This window comes from Macadamia integrifolia, chromosome 7, assembly GCF_013358625.1.
Source record: "Macadamia integrifolia cultivar HAES 741 chromosome 7, SCU_Mint_v3, whole genome shotgun sequence".
Taxonomy (NCBI): domain Eukaryota; kingdom Viridiplantae; phylum Streptophyta; class Magnoliopsida; order Proteales; family Proteaceae; genus Macadamia; species Macadamia integrifolia.
In genome coordinates, this window is record NC_056563.1 from 3,142,250 (window position 1) to 3,152,148 (window position 9,899).

At 38.6% G+C, this 9,899-nt stretch overlaps 2 protein-coding genes across 4 annotated transcripts; one reads left to right on the forward strand and one right to left on the reverse strand.

The window, feature by feature from the left end:
- Positions 1-1,132: 1,132 nt before the first annotated feature.
- On the forward strand, positions 1,133-3,214 carry LOC122083659 (chorismate mutase 2). Its single transcript, XM_042651528.1, has 6 exons — positions 1,133-1,314; positions 1,410-1,635; positions 2,188-2,274; positions 2,360-2,503; positions 2,580-2,672; positions 2,766-3,214. The coding sequence occupies exons 1-6, from the start codon at positions 1,148-1,150 to the stop codon at positions 2,994-2,996; spliced, it is 948 nt and encodes a 315-aa protein (XP_042507462.1). The 5' UTR covers positions 1,133-1,147; the 3' UTR covers positions 2,997-3,214.
- Positions 3,215-5,036: 1,822 nt separating this feature from the next.
- Positions 5,037-8,619, reverse strand: LOC122085246 (probable purine permease 5). Of its 3 annotated transcripts, XM_042653737.1 has the most exons (4): positions 7,630-8,619; positions 7,325-7,403; positions 5,966-6,238; positions 5,037-5,851 (listed from the first exon to the last, which is right to left on the reverse strand). In XM_042653737.1, exons 1-4 carry the CDS (start codon positions 7,687-7,689, stop codon positions 5,175-5,177), a joined length of 1,089 nt encoding a protein of 362 aa, XP_042509671.1. In that variant the 5' UTR covers positions 7,690-8,619; the 3' UTR covers positions 5,037-5,174. The 3 variants fall into 3 exon arrangements, with proteins under 3 accessions (XP_042509671.1, XP_042509669.1, XP_042509670.1); XM_042653735.1 differs by having other exon boundaries at positions 5,037-6,238; positions 7,630-8,610; XM_042653736.1 differs by having other exon boundaries at positions 5,037-6,238; positions 7,495-8,606.
- Positions 8,620-9,899: the final 1,280 nt, after the last annotated feature.

Sequence of the window (9,899 nt, forward strand, 5' to 3'; positions counted from 1 at the left end):
ACCGATTCATCCACAAATTAGCTTTCTTAGGAATAATGTCATTGACAGAACTATTGAGATCTCGATCTTGCCATAATGCCCAAGTCTAGACGCCAATTTCATAGGAGGGCTTGCAGCGCCAACTTAGATGGATACTTAGACGAAGAGTTCGCAGAAAATATTCGGGAATTAGCACGGAGGTTCAATCAAATAAGTGATGATGATGAAGAACAGAACAATAAGTGCCACACGGAGGATGTAGAATTGAATACTCCTACTGTGGATTCTGGGGAAAGGCAAGGTGAGAGCAGCAACAAGAATATCAACGGTTGCAGTATAAATTCTGTACAAATATCAAGTTCTTTTTAGCCACCGAAACTAGAGTATGTGTAAGCAATTAGATGGATATCATTGAAGACCGCCGCCGACGGTGGCGTTGTGCTGTAAATTGCGTCTCTCTCTCTGCCCTTGACGACTCGGTGAAGATGAGAATGGGTAGAGGTGAAGAGGAATTAGATTAAAATGAGTATTAATGAAAAGGTATAACAGTCATTTTAACTCTTGACTTAACAGTGACTGATGGTAAAACGTCTGAGTCTAATTTGGTGAAACAGAGGGAGTGTTTTTATAATTGTGGCATTCTCTAAGGGGTGGCACTGTAAATTATCCAATTATTTATGTTGATTTTTACTACTTTAAATGAATATATGTGTTGAATTACTCAAAATCAATGGTAAATATATAACTTTAGTATATTTTATACTTTTCCAATAAAAACCCCAAAATCTTATCATCTCTTTCGCTTAAAACTCGAAGTTGAAACTGAAAATTAAAACATATTTTCTCATTATATAATCTATTTTATAAATAATAACCAAACGAATACTATTTGTGGTCCATAATTTATTGTTACAAATAATTTCTAAAAAATAATCAATAAATATAAATAGAAATCATACCAAAGAAAGCCTTCATCAAACCTATTTCTTGACCCATAAATTTTATTTTATATTTCTAATAACCGATGAAACAAAACAAGTTTGTTAAATGTTTTTTAGAATATTTTTTCGTCTGTTAGAACAAACAAAAAAAAAAAAAAAAAAAAAAAGGAAAAAACACGTTTTCGATAACGTTATCGAACTGACCTTATTATCCGGACTAGAATCCAATGATTGGACTCGAGACTGTCCCAAGATTCAAGGCTTCAGAGAGAAGTTATGTGGAGCTGGAAAAGTGGGAAAGAAAGGGAAAACCAGTAGACATTATCGAACACCCTTTAATCACTGCTCCTTTCATGGCTACCGCCGTTGCCTTTTCGGACGAGTCTTCTGTGAGGTTTGCTTCTTTCTTTCCTGAAACGTAATGGGGATGAAATCTGTATTTTGTTCTGCTTTCCTCTTTTTAATCTCTTTGAGCTTCTGTTGCTGCAGTTTCACGAAGAATGAGACCTCTGGTTCTTCAACAGACGCATTGACTCTGGAATCAATTAGACAGTCTTTGATTCGACAGGAAGATACCATTGTCTTCAGTCTCATCGAGAGGGCAAAGTTTCCTCTTAATTCTCCGGCTTACAATGAATCTTCATTGGAAATTCCCGGGTTTTGTGGATCTTTGGTTCAATATGTCGTCAAGGAAACAGAGGCGATACAAGCCAAGGTATTTCTAGCTTATTCTCTCTTTTTTTTTTCTTTTTTCCACCATTAGGAGCTCATCGATATTGTTTATTCAAAATTCGATATGGATTCATTTGGCTTACGTTTTCCCACCTCGAGTAATTGTCGTTTCTTCTCTCTCGTTTTTCCTGCTAGGTGATTCTCATCTTCGGAGATTATTTGATATTTTTGAGAATCATTAATTTTGTTATATTTTTATATGATTTTCTCAAGTGGGTTTGTTTATGTTTAAGGGTCCCCTCTTGATTCTTCTTTGATTTGGGATTTCTCAAAATGCTCTGTTCATTTGTTTCCTTTTGATACTCTAAATCAGTGAGATGATTCACTTTCATCTGAATTTGGTTTTGAAGCTTGACCTTTCTGGTTTTTCATCTTTCCTGCATTGGTTGTATCCCACTCATATAGAAGCTACCCTTTGTGTGATATGACTTGGGATATCCTTTCCCATGTTTGGATTGATGCTAGAACATTAATTGCTGAGTTAGACAATTGAGAAGCAGAAACAACACATTCAGGCTTTTTCTAATATTTTCAGATTGGTAGATATGAAAGCCTAGAAGAGCATCCTTTCTTCCCAGATGATTTACCAAAGCCAGTGGTGACCCCTTACAACTACCCACAGGTCAGCCTCTTCTCCAAAACATCAAGAGAAAGGGCTCCTCTAGTTGAATCCTTTTAGACAAACTTGGTTTGTTTGTGGAGTGTAGGTATTGCACAGTGCAGCAGCTTCCATCAACATAAATAAGATCATATGGGATATGTATTTCAACAAACTTCTTCCTCTTTTTGTTGCTGAAGGCAATGATGGAAACTATGGTCCTACTGCAGCAGCTGATCTGGATTGTTTGCAGGTAAGAATAAAGATATCATCTAAGGAACACTCACATATGTGTTTTATACTGATGATGGACACAGTAAATCTGCCAGGCCTTGTCTAGACGGATCCACTATGGAAAATTTGTAGCTGAGGCTAAGTTCAGAGATGCTCCACAGGACTATGGGCCTGCAATTCGTGCTCAGGTACTGCAACTAATAGCATTATTACTAATTAAGCATAAAATCAGATGGTGGTCTGTTTGGTGGTGGCGATGATTGTTTTGGTCCCCTCCCCAGGACAAAGATGCTTTGATGAAACTGTTGACATTTGAGAGTGTTGAAGAGATGGTGAAGAGGAGGGTTGAGAAGAAGGCCATGGTGTTTGGGCAGGATGTGACCCTCGATGACAAGGGGGACAATGGGAAGTACAAGATCGATCCATCCATAGTTTCTCGCCTCTATGGAGAATGGGTGATGCCTCTAACTAAGGATGTTCAAGTTCTATACCTCCTCCGGCGCCTGGACTGAAGCCCTTCCTTTCCTTTGCCATCCAAATGTAGTAAGATGATGATGTCCAGGCTAGGCCAGGCTAGAATTGTATTTGTTTACCCATTGATTGTATCTCAAAACACTCTCCAATGCCCTGTACTTGGATGCCTTATTAGATGAACAAGTTCTACTTGGAGAATCTACCCAAATAAATAAATAAATAAAGTGTGAGAGACTAATATGTTTGAAATCTGAAACTCTGGAAAACATGTACATATATTGCAGATGCATGCTTGTGCAGTTGTGAGGAAAACATGTACATTCTATTCTTGGAATGTGGTGCTAGTGAATGAACAAGGGACGACTCCTCCAAATCATTGACCCAAAGAGGCAAAACCAAAGACTAAGGCATTCTTTGGTATTGTTTTTATTTCAATTTATTTGACTCATTTCTATTTCTCCAGGCGTTTGGTCTGATTTTTAATCCCCTATTTCTCATAACTTCATCTGGGTTAGGAGTTTCTCGTGTCTTCTTTGTCGTTGTCTGCTCCTTACACAGATGGACAGTCATAATATGAGCGATTGCAGCGAGTTATCGGATCTTCAGCATTAGCAGTACATGCAAACTGCTTATCTTGTTATGAACAAGAACAAATTCCATAACTCTTGTAATCAGCTGGATGTATTAAGTTTTCTCCATTAATTGAACATTCTTTCTTTCTTTCATTGAAAAAAGAAAAAAGGCAAATCCACTGCGCATCCAAGGTGCCTTTTAACACACAAAGGGAGGAACTATCACAAGCACCCAATTGGAAATGGGAACCTTTCCCTCGAAAAGAGCAGCCTTACAATTCCAGAAAACAGTTGCTGGCAGAGACTGTCTTACATCACATGTTCCACTGGAATGGGGAAGACCATGTTGTTCAAGCACTTCATCGAGCTCCTATCGCCAGTCCAGATTCCTTGATGAAGGAGAGTCTTCACAAGGAAATAAATGTGAGTATGATGAATGATGTGTAATGCCCTGGTCCTATTAACCTTGGCACAATATTGTCTTTTAAAACGCGTTGTGCCATGTTAAGGTGGCTAGAAATGATCAACTAGTCCAGCAACCTCCCCCTAGACGATGTGGGACTAAAGTTCACACATCCTCACCAATCTCCTTTCATATCCTCACTGATCTCCCTTGCATATCTTCACTGATCTCCTAAACCCCTTAGTACTTGTTATATGCTTGGTAAAAACACCTCACCGATCTCCCAAGCAGGTTTGGTACACTTGCAATATTCTTGAGTGTCACATGGTGAAAGATTGAGAATGAGTCACAGCTGTTTCAGGCCGACGATGATCTTCCTAAAGCAATACTTCTCCCCAAAAGTGTTGTGCATAGAGCATTAAACCGTGTGGAAGTGTGGAACATTCTTCCTGTGTATTAGGCTATCAGATGAACCTGTTCAGGTTCAGGTTCAGTTTCAGAATCCAGAACATGTGAGCCTGTTCCAAGACTAGGAAAGAATGTCAAGGAAATCCAAAAAGTCACCTAATCCTGAAGACGAGCATGGTCAGATTGGAAAAGGGAGGCTGGAACTTTAGGTTCTCCAACTAGAAAGAGAATAATGGAAGACAAATACAGAAGGATTAGGAGATTTGGATGAGAGGCAATGGTCAGGGAAATTTCGTGGGGATAAGGCCGGAAAGGATTCCCGTGGAATCTTTAAGAATAAGAACAGACAAAGTTTTGGTTAAGGAAATTCAGACGGGTTGAATCTAGTACAGGGCATATTAGGTGGAGATGGAAAAGAAGAGATTCAGATAATCAATTCTGCACATGGCTATAAAAAACATTCCTTATTCTATAATCTGTTCTATCTGGTGCAGATTGAAAAGAAGAGATTCAAATAATCAATTCTGCACACGGGTATAAAAAAATCATTCCTTATTCTATTAGCTATTTTATCTGGTGTAGATGGAAAAGAAGAGATTCAAATAATCTAATTCTCCACATGGGTATTACCAAACTTATTCTATAATATATTTTATCTGATAGTAATCATACAATTATTATTTATAATCCATAACTTATTCTCACAAATGATTTTTTTATTAACGTCATAAATGCAAATACAAATTATACCAAAGAAAGCCTTAGCGCCCCTCCACTAAATAATACGTAAGTGTGAAATTGGCAAAGATTTATTTTTACACCTAGACAACCAATTATGATGTGCACCCTTTCCTTAGAGTGGATTCACCATACATGTATGATCCAAATCCCCAAAATGTAATGATCAATGAGAGGATCTTGAAACCACTCATAGGGTCATGAAACAGGACAACTGCTGCAATGCTTGTTAGAGGAACCCTAACTGCATTAAGAACACCAGCCAGCACAGTGGAAGCCAAATAGAGCACAGCAGTGCCACCCAAAACACCTAGTTGGAAACTAATAGCAGCCCAGATGAGAACCATGTAGTATGAGCCTTCTCCATGTTTGAAACTTCTAGCTTCCTTTTTCATCTCCGGGAAATCTCTATTGGCAACGACTCCAATCGTGGTAAACACAAAACCAATCAGAGAAACCATGACCTGTTGCTCCAACACAACATGGAATGATCTTCTTCCAAGTAACTTTACAAAAACTAGTTCTGAAAGAGCAAAGATGAGTCCATGGAGGGCAGATCCCAATATGTCCCAGATGAATCCCAAGATATATTGTCTGTTGCTGACATTGCTATATCTATCTGATGCTGAATCCAAGCCGATGATAACCATGGCAGCAGTTATGATAACTATAGCGTTTATTGAGTCGCTGTTTAATTTGTTTCCCACTAGAAAATACCCAAATACAGCTGAGAACACAAGGGAGGATGCGGCTAGAAGAGAAGCAGTTGATGCTGGGAGGTAGGCATAAGCCCATGCATACATAAGGTTATCAGCAGCGCTTAAGAAACCCAAAAAAATGTAAGAAAGAGTTAGTTTGTAGGTGAGAGCAGTAGGCTTGTAGTTACCCAAAAAGTACATGGGAGCTAAGAACAGAGCAGTTAGAGGCCACCCTGCAACTGCCACCCATGAGATGATCCACTTGCTCTTGCCCCCATCAGCATAATAGAGACGAGATAAGAGGCTGGAAGCAGGAAAAGCCACAAGCATTAATCCGCTGCTTATAAATAGAAGAATCCAATATGACATTGGCTTCCTTCTATATGTTTCCCAAGCCATGGCACTAAGTTTGGAGAGCTTGCCCTGAAATGAACCCAAAGGTCCTGCTGATGCTTCTTCCTCTGTATTATTTTGCAAATATGCAAGTCAGGTAATGCTTGTTTTAGATTAAGGTATGCATTAATTAACTAAACTTACATATTGATCATTTATATATTTTTTAATCATTGCTAATAAATGAGAAGCAGATTGAGATCAATAAAGATGTTAACCTACCCAACACCTGTCTGTGATTTGGGGAAAGGAAAAAAGTACTCTTAAAAACTCACAAGAAACTAGAACTGGTTCATCAGTTTCTTCACAATTTCTAAGTTCTCTTTTAGGCTTGAAAGCTTAAACAAAATTCAAATTTGGAATCTTAACACTTTTTCTCCATTTGTTTTCTATGGATTGAGAATAAATTAATTAAAGAACATCTGGCTTATATTAATAGAAGAAATTTCTGCAGATTACAGAATCCTGTATTAGTAGGAAAGTGTAACCCCTCCCTTTGATTAAATCAAGGGTTATTGCCATGGTTGACAATAACATCTGCAACAAATAGAAACCCAATTGCCAGGAAAAGTGAGTGGGTTGAAAGTGAATAGCTTCTGACTTTACAGTAATCTTTTCGCTATTTTGTTCTGTAGCTAAGATTAACAGAATCCACCCCCTTTCTGTTGTTGTTGACTTGATGAGCTTCCATATGATTGTCCAGTACTTACAGAACTCACTTCCAGTAACAAAAGATTAAAAAACAACTGAAAAAAATAGATCAGAAGTAAAGAGAAAAAGCTACAAACAACCATAACAAAAAGGAATCCCAGTAGTTCCCTGATTCCCAAAGAGCTTTCACTGAACTGAACCAATTTTATGCGGATGAGAAATATTTTCCACTTTCCCAGCCCAACTGATCCAAACAGAACATACAGAAGGACCCAAAATAATTAAAACCAATTGTTGAACTATTTTTTATAACAGCCAAGAAGAAACCAGATTCAGAGTCCTAACAAAACAGAAAATGGGAGTAGAAGTTTCAAAGCAAATCAAAGTTGAGTAATTTTCAAATATTAAACATGAAACTTGCATAGATCCAAAAGAAACAAAGAGTGAAGTAAAGCTATAAAGAGAGAAGGCGGCGGGGAGTTGGGAATTGTAAAAGAACAGACCTGATTTGGCGGAAGGATCGACCTCCATGGGAACAGAACTTCCTTGAGAAAGCATGGAAAACTTACTTTCTCCTTCTGCCTGCCGAAAAACGCGGAAAACGCGAATTTAGACAATCCCAACCTCCCGAAATATATGCTCTAGGGAAAATTAAAAGATTATCCATACCCACCACCCCTCCCCCCAGAAGGAGAAAAAAAAAATGCCTCTCTGGCTTTCTTCAACTACCCACTATTTTCTATTTTTGGGGGCGCACGTGGGCATAAACAGGCGTGGGTTTTATGGGTTTCACAAGGGCACTTCCTACCTTTACCGACGAGCAATCCTCCGCCGGTCCATTCTCCCCACTATCTGTGTCATCTATCATACCATTTCCTCCTCCTGTAACTGTTCTTCGACCACCACCACCAATAGAAGTTTACTCACCTCCACATGTACCGTCCCAACCCCCACCACTTTCTTCTACTTTACATCCCACACCCCATAGATGGTGCTTAGGGCGGTGGCCGTGGTGCAGCCTTGAGGTGGAGAGACATATAGGTGCGGCCATGATAGGGCCGTGGTATTGTCGAGCAGAAGTGTAGTAGATGCCACTAGAAGAAGAATCTGAGTTGGGTGGCAGAGTGGATGCTTCATCGCCTCGCCACTAATTGACCACTGCTTCAGAGCTTCGGCCTTCAGTTTCCTCTGGAGAAGGATTGCCCACCAGAGAATACCTCGCCAGAGCCATCTGTCAGTTCTATTTACAAACCCTAGCAATGCCCTTCTGTGTTCGGCATTCTTCCCTTGGGTTTGGCTCGCGATGGAGCATAGTTTCAAGAATCGGGAATTGGGAATCGGATCGGTGAATTGGCGGATCTATATTGCAATGGGATGATACTGTTCCTGTTTCCTACATAGCTAGGACTAGGAGGATTCGGCTCCTCTCCAACGAAGGACGCTCCAACTACCATTCACCCAGCTCTCACATATGGATACATCGGTCGCTTTTTTCAAATCCTACGCCCGTGAGCAATCAACCGATCTTTGTTTACCAAAACCATACACTCACCTACTCGACTCGATTCAGGCAAAACCCGACCCCGTGAGATCCATTATTCTCTCACCATCTTCGATTCTTTCTCTCCCTTTCCCTCTCCCTCTTTCTGTTCATTCCCGATTTCACTAAACCCTAAGGTCAAGTTTGTTTGATGAAGAAAAGAGAAATTGGAAAAAAAAAAGGTGTGGGAGAATGAAAAACTTTTTCTCAAAATGTCAAAAACATTGATTGTTTGTTTATTATGGGGGAAAACTTGAGAGAAAGCTTTTTAATAAAATAATGGTTGCCTATTGATGTAATAATTAACTTTTTTTCGCCTCATTCACTTAATTTTTTTATCTTATCCACTTTCAAGTCTTCGTTTTGTGTCAATTTCATTTCTCTTCTTCTTTTATTTCCTTTCTTTTCCATAGAATTTGACCTCATTTCTTATCCCTCTTTTTTTTTTAACATATTTCATTGTTTCATTTCATTTCATTTTTTTTTTCTTGTTTTCAACCCAACCCACAACATGTGGGACCCACTTCATAAGTTTCGTATCCTATTTTACCCGTCAAATAAACAGGGCTTAAGAGGAGAAACAGGACTATAGCAGAGAAAGAGGAAAAGGAAAACAAAATGAAGGACGATTTTTTTTTTTTTTTTTTTTGAAGGGTTTCTCGTTTTCCATTTGTAATGACAGAGAAGGAAAAAAAGTGGAAGGTAGCTCTATAGGCTTATCCCTAGTTAGTTTATTCGCGTTTAAAACGCGTTTAAAACGGCGTCCCATTTTTTTTCCGTTTTAAACGTCGTTTGCCGAATTTTTCACAGAAAGTCGGTAAAAAACGGGAACGGGGCTATTTGAAGTTTTTTTGCCGTTTTAAACGCCGTACCTTTTTTTTGACAGTAAAAAAACAGATTTTAAAAAATATAAACGTTTTAAAATAGAAACGTTTAAAACGGGACTATTTATTTTGATTGTTATCTAGGTATTTAGCGAATTATTATGCCAATTTATGTCTATATATTGCCCTTTTTTTGACACCGTATTATTTAAATATAAACGTTTAAAACACGTATCGTCCGTTTTTTATTTTTTCCCGTTTTTACCGTATTTGACCTTATTTTTGACCGTCCCGTTCACGTTTTGATCCGTTTAAAACATACCCGTACCGAACAATGTTTTTTTGCCGTTCCCGTTTTAACTAACAGAGGGCTTATCCCTACCTACACAAAAAACAAAAAAGGGAAAGGGTAAGCCATCTATAATACAAGAACCAAGAAAACCCAAGAAACAAAGTCAATACAATAAGACGAAGCTAATGGGTGTTTCCTTGCTTTCCTGGTTCAAAGAGAGAATTGGTTTCAGAGGTTCATAGCTTCAATGTTTTTTCAACGAAGTCAATACAATAAGTAATGGAGCCAAATTGATAAAACCCAAAATGTCAACGGGGGTTTAGTTATCTGATATCCAAGGAAGATTTTGTGTTGACGTCTACGCTTTCTTTCCTTGTCCTTGGGGGAACCAAAATATGCAAGAAGCACCCCATAAGAAGAGT